At 34.4% G+C, this 22,377-nt stretch overlaps 3 protein-coding genes across 6 annotated transcripts; all 3 read left to right on the top strand.

Moving 5' to 3' along the window:
• The first annotated feature begins 703 nt into the window (after positions 1–703).
• Positions 704–3,146, top strand: LOC107418280 (cytochrome P450 71A1). Its single transcript, XM_016026968.4, has 2 exons — positions 704–1,713; positions 2,429–3,146. The coding sequence occupies exons 1-2, from the start codon at positions 766–768 to the stop codon at positions 3,032–3,034; spliced, it is 1,554 nt and encodes a 517-aa protein (XP_015882454.3). The 5' UTR covers positions 704–765; the 3' UTR covers positions 3,035–3,146.
• Positions 3,147–14,728: 11,582 nt separating this feature from the next.
• LOC107418310 (quinolinate synthase, chloroplastic) lies at positions 14,729–18,926 on the top strand. Its single transcript, XM_016026997.3, has 7 exons — positions 14,729–15,845; positions 16,162–16,446; positions 16,757–16,975; positions 17,120–17,299; positions 17,630–18,139; positions 18,282–18,443; positions 18,548–18,926. The coding sequence occupies exons 1-7, from the start codon at positions 15,060–15,062 to the stop codon at positions 18,626–18,628; spliced, it is 2,223 nt and encodes a 740-aa protein (XP_015882483.1). The 5' UTR covers positions 14,729–15,059; the 3' UTR covers positions 18,629–18,926.
• A 433-nt stretch (positions 18,927–19,359) lies between these two features.
• Positions 19,360–22,329, top strand: LOC107418316 (manganese-dependent ADP-ribose/CDP-alcohol diphosphatase). 4 transcript variants are annotated; one of them, XM_048474070.2, is made up of 3 exons: positions 19,360–19,647; positions 20,878–20,948; positions 21,293–22,329. In XM_048474070.2, exon 3 carries the CDS (start codon positions 21,317–21,319, stop codon positions 22,286–22,288), a length of 972 nt encoding a protein of 323 aa, XP_048330027.1. In that variant the 5' UTR covers positions 19,360–19,647; positions 20,878–20,948; positions 21,293–21,316; the 3' UTR covers positions 22,289–22,329. The 4 variants fall into 4 exon arrangements, with proteins under 4 accessions (XP_048330027.1, XP_015882490.2, XP_024929757.2 ...); XM_016027004.4 differs by having other exon boundaries at positions 19,363–19,643; XM_025073989.3 differs by lacking the exon at positions 19,360–19,647 and adding an exon at positions 19,654–19,916.
• Positions 22,330–22,377: the final 48 nt, after the last annotated feature.

The raw sequence follows: 22,377 nt of genomic DNA on the forward strand, positions 1-22,377 counted from the left end.
TTTTGGGTAAATAGTAAACCCTTGTACAATTGATAACAATAAAGAAAAGAAAAATAATGTTCGACAAAAATCCATAATATATGCAAAATAATATGAGTTCTGGTATGTGTCAGGATAACAAGGATTAATGAAATTCATGCTAAAATAATAAATGTTAATTAGATACAATTAATTATATATTAACTATTTTTACTAAAATTCTAATATAAATTAGTTCTCCATTATTAACGGTAACAAATAATATTTTTTAAATAATAAAGATATCTTTAAAAAAAAATAAAGAGTGTTAATTATAGAAATAGCATAGTCATAAAAATTATTGTTTTTTCAAATAATAATCCGAACTCCAATCCATATAGCGTCAATATAAAAAATAAAGTAGAAAAAAAGAAACATTGATCAATACCAATAATATCGTTTCCAGCTAATTTATAATGATGACATCGTACAAATCTAATCACTGAGTCTAATTTGTTGACATAGCAAAATTTGGTCTCATTTTCTTTATCATTAGGAGACATATTTGTCCCCATAAACCATGTACGACCTTTTGCTACTTTTTCTTTATCATAAGGCTTTATTGTAGAAATTTCCATTAAAAGATATAAATTTTCGTTTTCAATATAGCAATTTGTGCAAGTTAAGACCTTGGATTAGATTTCCAAATGGCCATAAATCATATTTGCTAAAACTTGCGACAAAACCAGATAAATTGCTTTCATCATCTTGGATACAATACCCCGTTTCCTGGAACTAAACAAAGCAATGGATCCATTGACAGCACTTTTGCAGCAATGGTGGCTAGAGCTCCAGTCTACAACTTTCTTCAAACCCATCATTTTCTTTCCTCTTCTCATCTTCTTCTCTGTGTATTTATACAAGCTTATTATTACAGGTCCAAAACTCAATCTTCCTCCTTCCCCTCCAAAGCTACCAATAATAGGAAATATTCACCAACTTAGTACACAACTCCATAGATCTTTCCAGGATCTCTCTGAGAAATATGGCCCTCTAATTCTCCTCCATTTGGGTCGCTCCCCAATACTGATCGTTTCTTCAGCAGACATAGCAAAAGAGATATTGAAATCCCATGACTCTGTTTTCCTAAATAGGCCTAGAGTCAGGGCAGCAGATGTTCTCCTCTATGGATGCACAGATGTTGCATTTTGTCCCTACGGTGAATACTGGAGACAAACCAAGAGAATCCATGTTCTTGAACTTTTGAGCCTCAAAAGGGTGCAAGGTTTTCAGTTTGTTAGGCAAGAAGAAGTTGCAGAGATGGTTGAAAAGATCCGTTATAGGTGTGAAGATGGAGGTGAAGTTGATCTTAGTGAGATGCTTACAACCATATCAAACAGCATAGCTTCACGATGTGCACTTGGAAGAAAATATGAAGGAGAAGATGGCGATGAGAGTTTCGGAGCTCTTTCGAAGAAGGCATTGGAACTCACTGGGGCATTTAACTTTCGAGATTCTCTTCCTTTTCTGAAATTTATGGATGGTCTTACAGGATTTGATGCGAAATTGAAAAAGACTGCAAAGGCATTCCATGATCTACTTGATCAAGTAATAGATGAACACCAGAAAAGTAACAATTATGATCAACAACAGTCGGATAATAAGAAAGACTTTGTGGATATTCTTCTCCATCTTCAAAAGGGTGGTGAGCTTGGCATCAATCTCACTCGAGAAAACCTCGTGGCAATCCTACTGGTCTCCCCGTTTCTCTCTTTTATTTTCCGTTTTTGTATAGTTTATGTTTTTCTGGTTTTTTTTATTTTACTCAAGTTATTTATAATTGGTTTTTTCTTCCCATCTTACTATAAGTACAAGCTTATAGATGGTTTTCAAAAAAAAAAAAAAAAAAACACTAAATTCCAAATCATTTCAAAATGTTTATAAAAATTGAAGATCATTTTGATAAACATTTTTTTTATCATTATAAATGGCTATATTATAGTGGTAATTTCATTCATATATGTTTAATCTCAAACAAAAGGAAACAATGGGAAACCAAAAACATAAACATTGAGGTATCATTTGCTAATGTGTTTAGTTTTTATTTTTGGTTTTTGCTTATTTTATTAAATTGTGTGTAGTTTGTTAACTTCAATTGTTTGTTTTACATATATGAGTTAGCTACAAATGCAGGGAAGGGGAATAAAAATAACAAAAACAACCCAAAAAAAAAAAAAGCACAAAAACAAAAACAATAATTAACCCACAATTTCAAATTATATTTTATTCGATGTTTATATATATATATATATATATAACTTTTTTTTTTGGCCATTAACAGATACTAACAACCAAATAAATAATTGAGATAAGCAAACTATATGCAATTCAGTATTAAAACACAAAAATAAAATACGTTAACAAATGACACCTAATACAAACATTTATGTTTTTCAATGCTTTGCAACAGGATACGTTTATTGGTGGAGCTGATACAACTGCAGCAACAATGGAATGGGCAATGTCGGAGCTTGTAAAAAACCCTAGAGTAATGAAGAAAGCCCAAGAAGAAGTAAGAGGAGTGGTGGGGAACAAAACAAATGTAGATGAATCTGACATTGATGAAATGGAGTATTTGAAATGTGTTGTTAAGGAGACCTTGAGATTACATGCACCTGTTATGGTTCCTAGAGAGTCAACAAGTAGTGTCTATAGTAAATTAGAAGGTTATGATATTCCGCCCAAAACAAAAGTTTTGATCAATGCATGGGCAATTCAAAGAGACCCCAAATTGTGGGAAAATCCTGAAGAGTTTGTACCAGAGAGATTCATCGACAACCCGGTTGATTTTAAAGGCCACCACAACCAATTCATTCCATTTGGTGCTGGAAGGAGAGGCTGCCCTGGGATGTCATTTGCTGTTATAGAGACTGAATATGTTTTAGCCAATTTACTCTACTGGTTTGATTGGAAGTTGCCTAATGGTGCAACCGTGGAGGATTTCGACATGTCTGATGTTTTCGGGCTTGTAATTCATAAGAAAATACCTCTTCGTCTGGTACCAGTACTTCATTAACCATGTTAATCTTTATTCAGAAGTATGTAGTTTTTTCATGTAAAACATTTAATGCTTTTCATGTGTTTGTTTGGGAGAGTGAAGGAACAGTTGGGAGGAATTTCACATTACTTGGAAGAAATATCATGGTGTATTTGCTTGCATTTTGTTAATTTGTTGTTCAAAAGAAAGAGTCTGATATCTGGCAACATAATCACACACAAAATATGTGACAGAACCCTGCTAAACAATCTCACTTTTGGAAGAGAATTAGTATCATAATTTTAAGACAATTGCAGCAGAGTGGAGATTCTGTTGAAACAGACATCCAGTTATTCAAACATTGGCCCTATTAATTGGATCAATTTTACGTTTGAAGCCCAACAAAGTTGATTTGAGAATCCCTCAGGCCTCAAGCAACAACATTGGGAGAAATTGGCCCAAAATCAATATTTTCAGGCTCCATAATCCATACACCCTACCCACAGTCTCCATGTCATTCATGTTTTTACTCAATGCATGCCTATAATAGATTCTGCTACTCTAGAATCCTAAAATAAAAATTAAAAAAGCCCTCTAGTCCAGGGTTATAGCTAGGTAGTTGGTACATTTTTGTTATTTTTGACAAAAATTTTACTTCAAATATGGATGATTTTTGTATATCTCTGTTCCTTCATAATAATCGAAGGAGACAATCTCAACATTTTAGGACAAGCATAAGCAAGGAACATTCCCTTTAAAAGCTCATATATATATATATATATACAGCAGAATTATTTACTGTTGCCTGTATTTTTTTTTCTCAGATTGGTTTTTCTTTTCCAATTAATTTTATATTTATATATATCTTCTTTGACTAATTTTACACTTCCCCCCTTTTTCTTCTTTTTTTTTTTTTTTTTTTTTTTTGCCTTTAATGGAAGCATCTTTTTATATCACTCAAATGGATACAAGGATATATCAAAGGTGATAATGATGGCGTTTGTTAATCTTTCATAGTAATCGTCATAAACAAAAGTGATTATGGCGTTTGCAACCTCTAATTTGTCCTTAATTTCAATCTAAACATTTAATCTCCATTTTTTTCAATTGAATGTCTCAATTTTAATTTTGGCTTCAATGTAGGCTATTCATTTTTAATTTTTTCAGTTCTCAATTCTCAATTTTCAATTTCAAATTTTTCAACTTTATTTATTTATTTTTTTCATATTTTTGGATTTATAAACGGAAATTTATTTTGACCATAGTTTTCACTCTATTTTAATCTATATCGTAAACAAAAACTTCAATCCAGGGTCTCACTCGAACAAGTTGAAAATGTAAAGTCCAAATAGAAACCAAAATCAAAATTAAAGAACTCAATTAAAAACACTGGAAATGGAAAACCAAGAATGAAATTGAATGCAAATAGAAAGTCCAATTTCTGCTACATTCTTTTTTCGCTTTTTTTTTTTTTTTTTTTTTTTTTGGGTGGTTCATTTGCCTACTCGCTTGTATATACTTATTGAATGTTATTATAATACAGGACAAGCTTCTATATATTATCGATCGCTGCATATTTTTTTCCTGCTGGTTTTATCTTTATTCCTTTTATCCCTGTAATTTGGTTCTTCATGTGGAAAAGTTTTGGAGTTTGTTTGAGATTTCATGTGAAAAAAAGTTCTGGATAAAATGTTTTTTGTTGCTTATTAACATCTTTTATCTCCTTATCTTATCAATCAATCTGATGGTCATGTATCATTAAAATAAGTTTTCCCCTTATTGTTTTGTGCAGAGATATTTCATAATAGTGCAAAGATATTTGAGAAGAATATAGATGAATGAAGAAAGTGCCAAAATAGTTAATTAAAGCCAATGTAAAAAGCTTTTGCTATCATTTTTGCTTCCAATTGATAGAAAACCAATTCAATCTTGCATAAGTTTTGCACTTTTAAACTGCCTAGCCATCTTGTAGTTTAATAGCTCTCACTTAAAACACATTTTCTGCTTCCTCACGATTCTATTCATTATTTCCTAATCAGTTCTTTAGCTCTTATGGAAATTCAGCTTATGGTTTTGGTTTTTATTTTTTATTTTTTTTTCCCTCCATGAGACTTGTGCTTTGTTTCACTTACCCTTCAAATACAGCCAGTGAATCTTATTAGTGACAAAACCTTTTATTTCAAGTAGGGATGACTATCTCTCTCTGCCTTACTAATAATAATAATAATAATGATAAAGGAGACAAATTTCACCATTTTATAACGTGTTGGAACAGAGAACATTGAGAGTACGTTGAATTGAATAGATAAGTGAGCAATCTGGATTTACAAAGATTAGTAATTAAGATAGTTTGGCATTCAAAAGATTAAGATTTTAATGAAGCTTTGTTAGAAAAACAAAAAATAAATAAGCATCCTTTGTTAGAATTTTTATGGATCTAAATATGCATAATAAATTTCATAAATCATAAATTACTAACCTCCAAATGCAGCCATTGGTAAATTAGATCTTTAATCCTGCAAAATAGAAAACAATGTAAAGTAATGCCTATGGACACACTACTCTCAAACCACTCTCAAATCTCTGAAAACCCTAATATCAAAAATACCGTATGGCATCAATTGTTTGCTTGCCTTAGACCTTTAAATAGTCTCTGCAAGTCAGACTTATCCATTAATTTTGACACACATAAAATAATAATAATTTGATAATATAATTATACTAGGAAAAATATGGATAAGTCATTGGGCTTATAAAGAGAGTTGATCCTCCAGTCCAATGGGCCAACTAGAGTCTTATAGAAAGTGTGTGACCAAGGGCCCTACTACAAAATAATAAAATAAGCCAGTCCCATTAATGACATAAATAGGCCCTGTAAGTGAGTAATTGATTATGCCAAGTCCACAAATATTAATTTAATTCAACATTCTCCCACTTGGACTGCATAATCATCATCATATAATCCAAACTCACTTACTATAGAATCTCCCGAACCATAATGCCATTTCATCCAAATATATAGTATACCGACAGGGCACAACAATATACTAGACTAGGCAGTAGAGATTCTCTCAGTAAATCTCCCAAAACATGTTACCATTTCAACTGAGCACTTTGCATGCCATAAACTCAGTCTAGGTAGTAGAGATTTACCTAACCATGTGCAATCCTCCAACACACAAAACCATTTCATTCAAGCACATTGTGTATCGACAGGATACAACAATATACCCAAACTAGGTAGTAGGGATTCACCATGGCACCTGTGGATCAACATACACATATACATAGACTAATAGTCTCAACAGGCCTGTAAATATAAGGAGCAATAATATGTGTAATAAATCATCTCATAAATAAATAATGATCCACATACATCAATGTATTAAAATATTCAAAAAATAAATAATTCTCAACATGGATATTACTACAGAAAACATAACAAACTCCCACTGACCCACAGCAGTCTCAACTGCTTAACAATCCCATACGGGACACATGCTCCTCAAATATGCCTACCGGTAAAGCCTTGGTCAGTGGATCTGCCACCATGCTATAAGTTGGCGTGTGAACAACAGTAATGAGGCCCTCTTCAACTTTCTCCTTTACCACAAAATATTTCACATCAATGTACTTCGCACCAGGAGTACCTTTTAAATTATTGGAGAAAGACACCGCTGCAGTATTATCACAATACATCATAATAGGCCTGTCAATGGAGTCAACCACTCCTAAATCACGGATAAAATTCCGTAGCCAAACTGCATGACGGGTAGCCTCATAACACGCCACATATTCTGCCTCCATAGTCGAGGATGCTGTCACTGACTGCTTGGCACTCCGCCAAGACACAGCACCTCCTGCCATGATAAATATATAACCAGTGGTAGATTTCTTATCATCCACACAACCTTTATAATCTGCATCACTATAACCCACTACTTCAAGAGAGTTGGTGCGACGATATGTCAACATATGATCTTTAGTACCCTGAAGATACCTAAAGACCTTCTTAACTGCTTGGTAATGAATAGGACCAGGATTGCTCATAAATCTACCAAGCACACCCACAGCAAAGGCTATATCAGGCCGTGTACAAACTTGAGCATACATCAAACTACCTACTGCTGAAGAATAGCGAGCATTCTTCATTGCCATCCTTTCTCTATCATTTTTGGGACACTGATCTTTAGAAAACTTTTCACCTTTCGTAACCGGTACACTTCCAGGAGAACAATTATGCATATCAAATCTCTTAAGAATTCTATCGATATAAGCTCTCTGAGACAATTGCACTACATAATTAGTCCTATCTCGAACAATCTTGATGCCCAAAACAAAAGAAGCCTCACCAAGATCTTTCATATCAAAATGGTTGCACAACATCTGCTTTGTCTCAGCTAATAGGTCAGTGTCATTAGTAGCCAAAAGTATGTCATCAACATACAACACCAGAAAAATAAAACTGCTCCCACTGACCTTCATATATATGCATCTATCAACAACATTCTCCTTAAAGCCATTTTGGATGACAACCTCATCAAACTTAAGATACCATTGTCTTGAAGCTTGCTTAAGACCATAAATAGATTTCTTAAGCTTACAAACCAAATTACCATTCCCCGTTTGTTGGAAACCAACTGGTTGAACCATATATACATCCTCATATAAATCACCATTCAGAAAGGCAGTTCTGACATCCATCTGATGCAACTCCAGGTCATAATACGCCACAATCGCCATAATGATTCTAAAAGAATCCTTTGTGGATACAGGAGAGAAAGTCTCTGTATAATCAATTCCTTCCTTCTGGCTAAACCCTTTAGCTACAAGTCTAGCCTTATACCTCTCCACTTGACCATTGGAGTCCTTTTTAGTCTTAAAGACCCATTTGCACCCAATAGGCTTGCTACCCTCTGGTAACTCAACCAAATCCCATACTCCATTTGACTCCATGGATTTCATTTCATCTTCCATTGCATCCAACCAAAAATTTGAATTTGAACTGCTTATGGCTTCCTCATAAGTGACTGGATCTGAATCATCACTTATGTCAAACTCATGCTCCTGCAAGTAAACCTCATAGTCATCAGGAATAGCTGATCTCCTAGTCCTTTGTGACCTCCTCAAAGGTACATCAACATCTGTAATAGCTGGAATATCCTGCTCTTCAACAACAAGTTCATTCTGACCAACTACTGGTTCATCAACTACTGGATCAACAATATCTCTATCAGGAACAACTATACTGGGAATGAAAACACTTTCTTCTCTAAATTGAGATTCCTTTGGACCATTACTATCACCAAACCCAAAATCATCTTCAAAATAAATGGCCCTGTCTGATTCCACGATCCTAGTGGTGTGAGAAGGACAAAAGAATCTTGAACTCCTAGATCCTATACAATAGCCAACAAAATATCCACTAATGGTTTTAGGATCCAACTTCTTAATTTGAGGATTATAAATCCTTACTTCAGCTTTGCAACCCCATATTCGAAAATGATGCAAATTAGGCTTTCTTCCTGACCACAACTCAAAAGGTGTCTTAGGAACGGACTTACTTGGAACTTGATTCAAAATATAAGTTGCCGTTCTTAAAGCCTCTCCCCACAAATAATTTGGCAACCTAGAATTTGCCAACATAGACCGCACCATATCCAACAAAGTTCTATTCCTTCTCTCAGCTATGTCATTTTGCTGAGGTGTACCAGGCATCGTATATTGCGCATCTATGCCACACTCACGCAAATAAATAGCGAAAGGCCCTGGGTTCCTTCCAGTTTCATCATACCTACCATAAAACTCACCACCTCTATCTGACCTTACAGCTTTTATTTTCTTATTCTTTTGAAGCTCCATCTTTACCTTAAACTCTTTAAAGGCAACTAAAGAATCTGACTTCTCACGAATAAGCTCAACATGTCCATAACGAGAGTAATCGTCAATGAAGGTAATAAAATATCTATAACCACCCAAAGCAATTGGTGTAAAAGGTCCACATATGTCAGTGTGGATTAACTCCAAAACATCTCCACACCTAGCTAACTTATCCTTTCTTACCTTGGCAGTTAACTTCCCTTTCACACATTCAACACAAGTCAACAGATCAGAGAAATCAAGATTAGGAAGTATCCCATCCTTCACTAACCTTTCCATCCTGTGCCTAGAAATATGTCCCAAACATTTATGCCATAACATTGAGGAATTGTCATTAACTCTTGGGCGTTTAGAAGCAACAATAGAATTAACAGAGAAATTGAGACCATTATTAAATAAATCAAGCTTATATAAATTGCCACATAAAGTTCCAAAACCGACAACTTTACCATCCTTAAATAATTCAACTTTGTTATTTCCAAACAAAAAACTATAACCTTGACTATCCAAAACAGAAATAGATAACAAGTTTCTTCTTATTGAAGGTACATAAGAAACTTCTTGCAACTCCAAAACATATCCAGTGGCAAGTTTCAACTTGATTGTTCCCACAATGTCCACCTTCACTCTTGAGCTATCTCCCATATAAACATGCTGCTCAAGATTGGTTGGGCCCCTTCGGCTTATCATAATAAGAAGAAAGTAGCATAATATGGTCCCTTACTCCTTTAATACCATCATACTTGGTATTGTTCAATAGGTCCAAATAATGATGCTTCTCATTCATATCAAACTTGATAAACTTCTTTCCTATCTCCTCAAGAAGTCCCTTTGCAGTATCCACTTTAGGAATACTAGCATATATGGCCTCATCCATGTAATTCTCCATCATCATCATACAGCACTTATTAGAGTGTTTCCAATCCTCATAAAGTTTCTTAGCTGCTGCAGTACTCTCATCAGTCGGTATCTCTGGTGGATCTATCTCCAAAGCCAAATCCAATTTCATGAAGGTCAAATTCATAACTAAGGTTTTCTTCCATTTCTGATAATTTGTCCCATCCAATTTCATCATGGTAGTCATAGGCATAAGATTTGGGGTGCTACTAGCTGTAAAAATAGTAAACAACAAGACATTTAAAAATTTAAGACAATTCAATTACTATTTTCCAGCCCCTCAACACAAAACACAAACATAAATATCGCTTAGGGTCTTTGTAGCACTAAAGATACCCTTACGCGGGCCAGGGACAGTCAACCAAATAACCACAATCAAATGCATTGAACTGAATCACCGACAGGGCAACTCAGAACCTGCAATACATGGCATTTAATTAACTTCCACTGCCATTCCAGGCGTCATACAAAGCAACTAGAACTACCGACAGAGTAGCTTAATTACCCGTATAGACCCTGGTTAATAAAGTGGGAGAAAAAATAACATATTGGCAATTTCATGAAATAGGCAAATATAAAACATCCCATCCACTATGCCAATATATATTACATTGGTATACATAGTGCAGATAAAATAAGTCTCACGACAGGTGAGTACCTAAAATCCCACACTACTATACCAACTAGGCACAAAGCCTCTCTGGGTAAGCTCACACAATCCAATTTTCCAATCATAAATATTTAATTTAATTTAATAAAATTGGAATGTGATAATTAAACAAATACACAAACAATAAATAAATAAATTGAACAATTGAATCACTAAATTAATTAATAAATAAACAAAAATAAATCAATAAAAATAAATAAGTTTTTTTTTTTTTTGGCCTGCTGACGTTATCTGCTGACGTCAGCAAACGACGTGTCGTGCTGACGTCAGCAGTAACCCAAACGACGCGTCGTTTATATCATCTTCTTCACCCAACCGGGTCACGGATGACCCGGTTCCATTCCAAACGGGTCACGCGACCCGCTATCTTACCCGGCCAAATCTCACCGTTCCGGCCACCTTTTCCGACGATTCCGGCGGCGTTAGTTTCGTCTCCAAACGGTCAACGTTTCCCACAAACAATTTTGATTCAGAATCAACTCAAAATAAACATCCAAACAAGGTTTTTTTTATTCGGCCAAAAACTAACAAAAAACCCATGGAAACACAAGAAATTCGAGCAAAGTTTAGTCAAAATTGATGCTGTTTGTTGCGTGTATTCTTGGGAAACTTTTCCCCAAATCAATTTGGTCCAAAACCCAGAAAATCAGTATGTGAAATTCATGGCCGAAAACCCAGTTTTTTTTATTTTTTTTTATTTTAAGAACAAACAAAAACGACCATGAGTATATATATATATTAGAACACTGATAATAATGGCAAAAACACAGATCAATATTCACATGCTAGCTGCAATAAACTACAAAGAAATTTATTATGCATATTAACCATGTGCTCTGATACCAATTGTTAGAACTTTTATGGATCTAAATATGCATAATAAATTCCATAAATCATAAATTACTAACCTCCAAACGCAGCCATTGGTAAATTAGATCTTTAATCCTGCAAAATAGAAAACAATGTAAAGTAGTGCCTATGGACACACTACTCTCAAACCACTCTCAAATCTCTGAAAACCCTAATATCAAAAATACCGTATGGCATCAATTGTTTGCTTGTCCTAGACCTTTAAATAGTCTCTGCAAGTCAGACTTATCCATTAATTTTGACACAAATAAAATAATAATAATTTGATAATATAATTATATTAGGAAAAATATGGATAAGTCATTGGGCTTATAAAGAGAGTTGGTCCTCCAGTCCAATGGGCCAACTAGAGTCTTATAGAGAGTGTGTGACCAAGGGCCCTATTACAAAATAATAAAATAAGCCAGTCCCATTAATAGCATAAATAGGCCTTATAAATAAATAATTGATTATGCCAACTCCACAAATATTAATTTAATTCAACATCCACCACCAAAACCCACAGGAAAAAAAAAAGCGGAAAAGTAAACAATAATAATAATAATAATAATAATAATAATAGGAAAATGGAAAGGCTGGGTTAGAAGAAAGGACAGGTGATTGAACATTCGCTTCTCAATTCATCTTGTACAATGTAGCGAAGAAATTCCAGTACTTTTTTTTTTTGGGTTTCTAAGAGTGACATATGCTCTTTATTCTTGTTTTTTTCTTTTTTTTTTTTTTGGGTAATATTCTTTGATTCTCTTAGGAAGTATAAATATCATAATATTGCCCAAAAAGAACGAAGTATAAATATTATAGAAAGGACATTTTTGAATTATAAACACCATTACCTCTGCTCTTTTATTATTCTTTATCAAGGGAATATTTTTCTTTTTTCTATAATGTCAAAACAAAATCTTCAATGATTACCCACATTATCATAAAATATATCAAAATTTTTATCACCATCCCTCTTGTCGAACACCATTGTAATGACAATTTAAAGAAGGCACCTCTTTAAGAAAATAAAATATTACCCATTTAAGAGAAAAGCCACTCCGAATGCTCTAAAACAAATACACCAAGTCACCAACCAACCTTCAACCTTCGATTGTGACCATATTATAGGATGTCTTTTAGCTCTTTAATTATACTCATAGTTCGTTCAGAACTTAGTTTACAAAATCCACAATGTATTTATCTTTCTTGTGTTCTAGCTTGTTTGTTTTTCTTCCAAATAACTGAAAATTTTTGGTAAATTCACAGGAAACATCAGCAAAAAATGTCGTCAGTGCTAACGTAGGCAAGTTCAGAGAAACTCTACCAATCTTTCTACCTTTGGACTAGGAGAGACGAACCCAAAAAATCTACCTCCACTATTACAATAATAATGTATCTTTTAACTTTTTTCTTGTCCCAGTTCACCAAAAAATAAATAAATAAAATAAAAACTTTTCTGTACCAGCTATGACTTTTCTCCTTCATTTTATGCGATTGTAAGACGCCAAGAAAGTTCTTGGTGACTTTTAAAATAATAAAAGAATTTTCGAACATGTATACTTCTTGATGAACTTTTCTTCTTCTCTATATTTTTTTTTATATTTTTTTTATTGTCTAATGTCTTACCAACTTGGGAATTAATCTGATATCACCAAAAATGTGTTTTGTGGAAAATAGTTTTGGTGTAGTCAAAATTAAAAGGGCGTCAAAAGATGCAACAAACAAGAAAGTGACAATAAAGCAAAAAGGCCTGGTTTAATTTTCTTTTTGTTTTTTTAAATTATTTATTATCTTTGTAGCCCTGGGTTTGTTTATTTATTTATTTATCTTTTTTTTTTTTTTTTATGGAACTAAAATGTGGATGACAGCCTCTTGTTAATATTTTCCAAGTGGAAAGGGTTTGGACAAGGGACGCGTCTCTGTTTTGTGAGCCTTTTCTTTCTGTGAACCATCATCTAATACAAGTGGATATATGGCCCTTCACAAGTTTCAATCAAGCTCTAAAGCCAAACAAGTTCCCATCAAACTCAACTTACAGCTTCAAAACTTTTCAACTGTCTTTATCTTCATTTTTTATTTTTGTATTTTTTTTTATTTTTTTATTTTTTCTCTAAGATGAATTGAGACCTGTCAATACCAGTACTTATTGCTTATTATATTATTATTCCTTTTTTTTTCTTTTTTTTTAGGAAAAGGGTATCGAATAATTTTATCATTTTTTTCAAAAAATATTTCTTTTCCCTCCTAAGTTTGACATAAAATTATTCATTGGAAAGCTTCGCCAAATATATAATTTGAATGAATATGACTGCTTTACATAGTCAGTAGGAAAGAGAAAGAAAAATTCGTTGGTCATCACTTTGTTTTGAAAAGTTTAAAAGATAAAATGCAATTTCTAAATAGAAAATTCTTTAAAGTAAGTAATTTTGCCATAAATATGCTTCCTTAAAGAATCAATTGTCAAATGCTTATCTTCCTCTGTAAATTACTTGCCATAAATATGCTTCCTTCAAGAATCAATTGTCAAATGCTTATCTTCCTCTGTAAATTACTTATAAAGTATACATTTTGTCCTTTACCTTTTTTTTATTTTCTCTTTTTTTTAATAACCAAAAACTATTAGGAAAAGGGGGAATATTAAAAAAAAAAAAAAAAGAACCTTGTTTAAAAGACCTTTTTAACACTTATCCCAAGTTATCATATAAATTTTTAAATTCATTGCGCACAAATAAATATAGAAATTCATTTGACCAAAATAAATAAATATAGAAATTCAACTAAAATTAAATAGGAGAAATAAATAAATAAAAATAAAAAATAAAAAGAGAAAGAATTTGGCAGTGGAGGGTCTAATCCTATTTTTCGTAGTCTCATTCACGTACAACCAATTATTTAATATTATCTTAGCTTAAAAAAAAAATTAGAAACTAAATAGCAAAGAACTAATTGTTTATAAAATGATGTGTAATTTTATTATTGATTATACAAGACAATAAAAAATAAAATTTTCATCCTTAAATTGATCATAGGAGAAAAAAAAAAAATATATATATATATATATATATACACAAGATTACTTGAAATTAGATTTTTAATATTAAAAAATTATTTTTATATTTTATATTTTATCAAAATTAAAATTTTTAAAAAATTATTTTAAATTTTAAATTTTGATGTGATTTAAAAATTAATTTGTATATAACAGTACATCATTTGTATAATTTTTAATAATAAAAAAAACCTATAAATTTCCTTTCAAAGTATTAAAAACAAAGGCCACAATTAAAAAAGAAAAAAAAAAAACAAAAGTGTGATGCGGATGGGTGGAGGCGGCAATTTACATGGATAGGGCAACTTGGAGACTGCTGGGTGATCCATAAAATTGGGGCCCATTTTAGCAGAAATATGTGGGGGCATGAAACAGGCTTTTTGCGTTGTGCCCATTTTCTCCATTGAAAGCGCGCGTAGTGTTCTTCTGGCCGTTGTCGTGGGTTTGCTATTTGTTACAATCAATATAATATATCAATATAATATATATTTGCGATTCTTACACTCAATATATATTTTTATATATATTTTTTATTAGATTAATTAATTTTCCAATCTTTCTCTTTCTCACCATTTTTAAAGGCTCTGCTTTCTCTGCCATCTTACACCACCCTCTTCCTCTTTGCTCTTCTTACCCCTCAAAGGCCCGCACTTTTTGGCTTTTCAACTGTTTTTTTTTTTTTTTTTTGGTGTTTTTTTGGCTTACTGTCTCTCTGAATGGATTCTTCTTCTGCAACTATGGCCGTTAGAGCCTCTTCTTCTTCATTTTCTTCTTCATCTTCTCCATTTTTCTCTATCTCCTCCACCAACGGTAACCCTGACCACCCTTCGCCACGGCTTTTCAAGCTTAAAACGCGCAAAACCCAGATTCCCAAACCCCTCAGATGCATTCAATCTCCACCGCATGATTCCAACTCCTTCAAACCGGCTCCTAGAAATTCCGGGTCGCCATTTTCTTGCTCCGCTGTCACCGTTTCGCCGACTCGGACATCGGATCTCGTCCCCTTCAAGCTCCAGCGTCTTGTTTCCGAGTTCCAGGCGTTGTCCGAACCCATTGAGAGGGTCAAGCGGTTGCTTTACTATGCGGGTCTCCTTCCCAGATTCGAGGATTTGGCCCGGGTCGATTCGAACCGGGTCATGGGTTGCACCGCGCGGGTGTGGTTGGAGGCTAGGATGGATAAGGAAGGGAAAATGAGGTTCGCGGCGGATAGCGATTCGGAGATAACGAGAGGTTTTTGTTCCTGCTTGATTTCGGTTCTCGATGGGGCTTCGCCGGAAGAGGTTTTGGCTGTGAAGACGGAGGACTTGGCGGCTCTGAACGTTGGGTTGGCGGGTGGACAGCACTCTAGAGTGAATACTTGGCATAACGTTTTGATAAGCATGCAGAAAAAGACCAGAGCTTTGGTGGCTCAACGAGAAGGGAAAGCTCCGTTCGAGCCTTTTCCATCGCTTGTCATCACCTCCGATGGGATTCGTGCAAAAGGAAGCTATGCCGAAGCTCAGGTTGCCCATATGGTTTTTTGAATCTTTGTTAAAGCTCATATAATATTGGCTTATAGGAAAAGTGTGCTGTTTGATCAACTTTTATGTTGTTGTTGTAGACTTTCCTCTGTTTTCGTTTCAATGATTTTTTTAATATTAGGAACGTGGATGTATTTGTAAAACAACGACTAGTACATTTTTGTTTGTTTTGAATGAAGTTGCTTCAGATCAGTATTAGAACTTTAATCTGCTAGAAGAAGTATCTGTTTTTGACTAGTCTTCTTCTTGGAGAACCTTCCTTGGAATCTCAAGTGTCTTTGTAATTTTAATTTTGCAGGCAAGATTTTTGTTCCCTGATGAGTTACGAGTTCAACAACTTGTGGATGTGCTAAAGGAGAAGAAAATTGGTGTGGTTGCACATTTTTACATGGACCCTGAAGTCCAAGGTGTTTTAACCGCTGCACAAAAGCAGTGGCCTCACATTTATATATCCGATTCTCTGGTCATGGCTGATACTGCTGTGAAGATGGCAAAAGCTGGATGCAAATTTATCACAGTTTTGGGTGTTGATTTTATGTCTGAAAATGTTCGTGCAATTCTTGATCAGGCTGGCTTTCCAGAGGTAGGATCTTTTTGTTAATTGCGTAGTATTATTAAGATATGCAAGATGTTGAATGTGAAACCTGTCAAGCTCTGGCGTTTGAATTCTAACAAGTGGCCCTTGTCAATTTATGGCCTTTTTATTCATGTTTGATGTGTGAACAGTTTCCGTTCTAAGAAGATGGTTTCCTTTCTATGTTTTGCTGCATATTTGATTTTAGGACGTGGATGGACTAGATGCAGTTTGTTTATGTTGCTGAGTAAAACATTTCTTGGGATTTGATCTCTCTTATCGTGAAGTTTAATTTTGTTTGTTTGTTATATATTTTCAGGTGGGTGTGTACAGGATGTCAAATGAACGCATTGGGTGTTCTTTGGCAGATGCTGCTGCTGCTCCTGCTTACATGAGTTACCTTGAGGCGGCTTCTAGGTCACCTCCTTCTTTGCATGTTGTCTACATAAATACTGCACTGGAGACAAAAGCTTTTTCTCACGAGGTTGTGCCCACAATCACCTGTACTTCTTCCAATGTCGTGCAAACAATTTTGCAGGTTGGTGATACTTAAGAGTTGACATTCTTTTCTTTTCTTTCAGCTCTCCTTTGTATGTTGTATTGTGTGAATCAACTTATATCCAATGTCCACCTGATAATATTGTAGTTTATTTTTCTTATGTGGGTAACTATTACTTTGCAGGCTTTTGCTCAGGTGCCTGATTTAGAGGTATGGTATGGACCTGATTCTTACATGGGTGCAAATATTGCAGAATTGTTCCAGCAGATGACTAAGATGACCGATGAAGAAGTTGCTGAGATACATCCAGAACATACTAGTGATTCAATCAGATCATTGCTACCTCGCCTACACTATTTTCAGGTATTTTTATTCGCATAATGTAATTTTATGTATTCGTTATTTTTATCGATTATTATGAGTTCTTTTATTGTTAAGTTGATGTTGACCAAAAAAATAAATAAATAAAATAAAAAATTGAGAGAAAAGGACACAACTTGTTGATGATTCTGTATTGAACAAAGAATTATTTGTTTTGCATTTGTTTAGCAACCGAGTGGACATTTGTTTTCATTTCACATGGCCACTTTTAAGAACCTCCTTTTATCATGTGTCAAATAATATTGCAGTGTCTTATTGCAGTCCTATTACTTTACTGCTTTATTTTCTAATCGTATGATGTTCTTGTATCAGGAAGGAACATGCATAGTGCATCATCTATTTGGACATGAAGTAGTGGAGAGGATAAATGAAATGTACTGTGATGCATTCTTAACTGCCCACTTTGAGGTCCCTGGGGAAATGTTTTCTTTGGCAATGGAAGCAAAGCGAAGAGGAATGGGGGTTGTGGGTTCTACCCAAAACATACTAGATTTCATAAAACAGAGAGTTCAAGAGGCTTTAGATAGAAATGTTAATGACCACCTCCAGTTTGTGTTAGGAACAGAATCAGGAATGGTGACTTCAATTGTAGCAGCAGTTCGCAGTTTGTTAGGTTCTGCTAAGTCATCTAGTGATGGAGCCAAAATTAATGTTGAGATTGTGTTCCCAGTTTCATCAGATTCAATGACAAGAACATCAAATTCATCCCCGGGCCTGAATTCTATTAAAGTGGGAGATGTGATTCTCCCCGTTATACCAGGAGTTGCTGGTGGGGAGGGATGTTCTATTCATGGTGGCTGTGCATCCTGTCCATACATGAAGGTTAGCACACGCTGCACATATATTTTGATATTTTGTGCATCTTGTCCATGCTTTGCATTTTCTTCATTTCTTTGGGGCTACAATTTCATTCATATAATACTTGGAAGTTCAGTTTCTCATATCTTCTCCTATGTTCTGGCAGATGAATTCTCTCAGTTCCCTCCTAAAAGTTTGTCAGCAACTCCCAGACGAGAAAAATGAGCTTGCCAAATATAAAGCCGAGCGATACAAAACGCAAACTCCAAACGGAAAATCAATTGCAGACGTGGGATGTGAACCAATTTTGCATATGAGACAGTTCCAGGTTATTTTCTTCAAAAATCATAAATCTAAATCCCCTGCATTATTTATAACTGCATTTTAAAGTTTCTCTGCAACTCTTTTAACTTTTTGGAATTCTTTTTGCAGGCCTCTAAAAAACTGCCAGAGAAGCTAGTTTCTCAAATCCTTCATTCCAATGGTAATGGGAGGTCACTGTCATCAAGTTGATGGAAAAAGCTTAGAGCTCAGAAATAAACTGATACAACAAATAACAGACCCCACATTTCATTGTTGAATCTGAAGAAAGGCTGTTCTCTAAAGCAGAAATTTTTAACTGCTAGGTTTCTCATTTTATTATCTAGTCTTGGTCATACGGTATAGTCAAGTGCTTAGATCAATAGGAATTAAATGAAATTAAATTTGCAATTTAAAGAAAGAACTTTTATTTAAAGTGTATAGATATCAGTATTAGTAACTCATTAAATTTGAATCATTTCAGTTCCCCTAAATGGGGCAATTCCACGCATATTGTGTACTTCTGATCTTTAACTATGAACTTGTAACGACTTGGTGTTAGTGGGGGAAAAAGCATGAAGAAACAGAATTTGTTTAACATTCGTCAACCAAAACCAAACAAATAAAGCAATTTGTATTTTAGTGACTAAAAGCTAATTAAAATAATGAAAAAGTGTATATTTGCTCAAGTAGGCTTCAGATTTTGGATTAACAACTTATTTTTCTTGCTTTTAGCAAAGAAAATCTTCTCTTTTTTTTTTTTTTTTTTTTTTTTTTTTGTATTAGGATTGGCTTAGCCCAATGGACACATCTTAGAACCCGACCCGATTCTAAGAGGGCTATGAATGTCCCTGAGGCTTTAAACAAAGCCACCTCATAATTTTAATGACGAAACAACCAGGGACGGCAATATTGATAGAAAAGGCTGTCGGTGAGATTCAAAAAAGGGCAAATCCGGTAATTTTGTGACGAGACGAACACTATATTTGTCATTTTGGTACCGTAACGAACCACGCCACGGCAAAAGGCAGAATCCAACTTGAACTCAATTTGGAGTGAAACGATGCCGTATTGAGCGGTAGTTGGACTCTCTGTCGTAATGCGTATAAAAAAGACAAAAACTGCAAACGACGATTTTGTCCCTCTCTCTCTCTCTCTCTCTCTCTCGGAACAACGGCGAAGACAAACTGCCTTTTATTTTTTGCAATCAGACTGTAGTGAATCAATCGTGCGTCCGTACATCCTTCTCACTCTCACTCTGATTTTCTGTTTTTTCTTTTTTAAATTTTTGAAAATATTTTTTCTTTTTGATTTCTCTATATTATTTTTTCTGGGTTGGTGAGCATATTTTTCAGTTCTTCAATTCCCTTTGATTTTGGAAGGAAAAAAAAAGAAGAAAAAAGAATAAAAAATAATGTTTATCTTTATATGGGTAAGAAATAGAGTTTTTCCTGAGTTGCAATTGTTGATTTTGTCTGGAATTCAGCTCAGGCTAAGCAATGTATGTGTTTGTGTTGGGATTTTTTTTTTTTTTTTTTTTTAAATATTTGATCGTTAACCCACCGATGAATAGATTGACTTGATGATGAAAAAGAAGCTGATTTTATTTGTTGTCTTATATGCTTTCTCATACCCAATAATTTTACATTGCAAAATCAAACATATAAACTATATGTTTGTTTCATTAGGCTCCAAGTAATGATTTGTCCATGGTTGTGAATATCTCTGTTCCAAATATAGGATTTTCTTTTAGCAATGGCTTCAAGATTGTGAAGTTTCTAAGTTGCATATGCAGTTTTAGGTGCCTTAACTTTCTATTTCTAAGTATGCTGGATTATGGGGCATGTCCGGTAGATGCATCTTTTACTGAAAAACGCATACTGTGCAGTAGTCCATGAAACATTCGTTGGTTTTGAGTACGATGAACTATGACAAATTTAGAGTTTTTTAAATTTTTTACTTTTGGTTTAGGATGGGGCTGTGGAAGATAATTGGGTTTTCTTGGGACTTATTTTTTGTGAATGCCCGCTGTTAGAATGATTAGCTCTTATTAGCACAAAATTCTAATAACTTGGCATGGAAGTATTTTGGTCCAAATACCTTGAAAGAAATAAAGGCATAGTTTTTTTCAATTATGTTAAGCAGGTTTCTAGCCAATGACATTGAGCATATTAACCATGAAACTGGTTGTTCATTTAATGCTGAAAAGATGTTCTGTTTGTGTAGTTTTGCATTTCGTGGGATTTTTTTTAAATCTCTTACAATATCAGCAAGAGTTTACATATAAGAACAGCTCTTTTGCTTTTTGAAATGGAACTTCCAATTTGTAAACATGTCTAGTTTTGCTTTTTGGTATTCATCTTGAAAAATTTGCTGCTAGCTGTTAGAGAAAGTGTTATACTTCCAGTTTGTTCTATATGATTGGTTTTTGATGCTCATCTCTTTGTACTTGATCTTAGCAGATTTCCAATTGCTATTCCCATAGGGAGAGACATACTGTCAGAAGTATTTGGTTGCTTCCTCAATCATATTGGTAAATCTCTAATTTGCTGCTATGCATGGGTGTCTGCAAACCATCCTGTCCTGGAATTTTTTTCCTATGTGTATCAAAATATATAATTGGTTGGAGGTCATGCGATGGAGTTGGAACTGAACTACAGATGTTTCTTTTATATGTTGCATTTGCTGGTTATTGTGATTATTTCTAGGAGTTTGCCCATTATGTGATAAACTGAGAAAAAATAATAATAATTGATGCTTATTTTGGTCATTATTAGGCAGGAAAACAGTTTGGTTTGGTAGTTAAAATAATACTTTGATCACACCTGAGTATATGATCTGCAACTATTCTGACAATAACTTATTAATGTCAAATAGGCATCCTGCTCCAAGCTATAAATTATGGCCTCTGCAAACCAATTAGTCAATGCACAAGGGAAGCAACCACTTTTTTCTTTTGGTGTAATCTCTGATGTCCAGTATGCTGATATCCCTGATGGTTGTTCTTTCATTGGTGTTCCACGGTTTTATCGGCATAGCATTCTTGTCCTGCAAAGGGCAGTCCAACATTGGAATGATTATAAGCATAAATTTGTGCTCAATTTTGGGGATATTGTTGATGGGTTTTGCCCAAAAGATCAATCCTTAAGTACAGTAAGAAAAGTCATTGGAGAATTTGAGAATTTCAATGGCACTGTTTATCATATGATCGGCAATCACTGCCTATACAATCTTCCCCGAGACAAGTTACTTCCAATATTGAAGATTTCAAATCCGGATGGCCGTGCTTATTATGATTTTTCACCAACCCCAGAATTCAGATTTGTTATTTTGGATGGCTACGACATCAGTGCCATCGGTTGGCCTCAAGATCATCCTAATGCATTAGAGGCTTTGAAATTCCTTCAAGAGAAGAATCCAAATTCAGAAAAGAACAGTCCGGTTGGATTGGTGGGTCTAGAGAGAAGGTTCCTCATGTTTAATGGAGGTGTAGGGAAGGAACAATTGGAGTGGCTAGATGGCATTCTTCAAGAAGCAACAAAGATGAGACAAATAGTAGTGATATGTTGTCATCTTCCTTTAGATCCTGGTGCATCATCACAGGAAGCACTTTTGTGGAATTATGATGAAGTAATGAACCTTATACACGGATACAATTGTGTAAAGGTTTGTTTCTCCGGGCATGATCACAAAGGTGGGCACTCAATTGATTCCCATGGAATTCACCATAGAGTTTTTGAAGCTGCCCTGGAGTGTCCTCCTGGGACTGATGCATTTGGATATGTGGATGTGTACAATGACAGGCTATCACTTGTTGGTACCGACCGGATGGCAAGTACTGATATGTATTTCAATCCTCAACCAGATTTATGAATATTACAGAACTAGTTGTAAAGCTTCTCTTATTCTTCTTCTTTTTGTTCAATTCTTTATTTTTCGATTATCACTAATATGAAATGCTT

Source organism: Ziziphus jujuba, chromosome 2 (assembly GCF_031755915.1).
Source record: "Ziziphus jujuba cultivar Dongzao chromosome 2, ASM3175591v1".
Taxonomy (NCBI): domain Eukaryota; kingdom Viridiplantae; phylum Streptophyta; class Magnoliopsida; order Rosales; family Rhamnaceae; genus Ziziphus; species Ziziphus jujuba.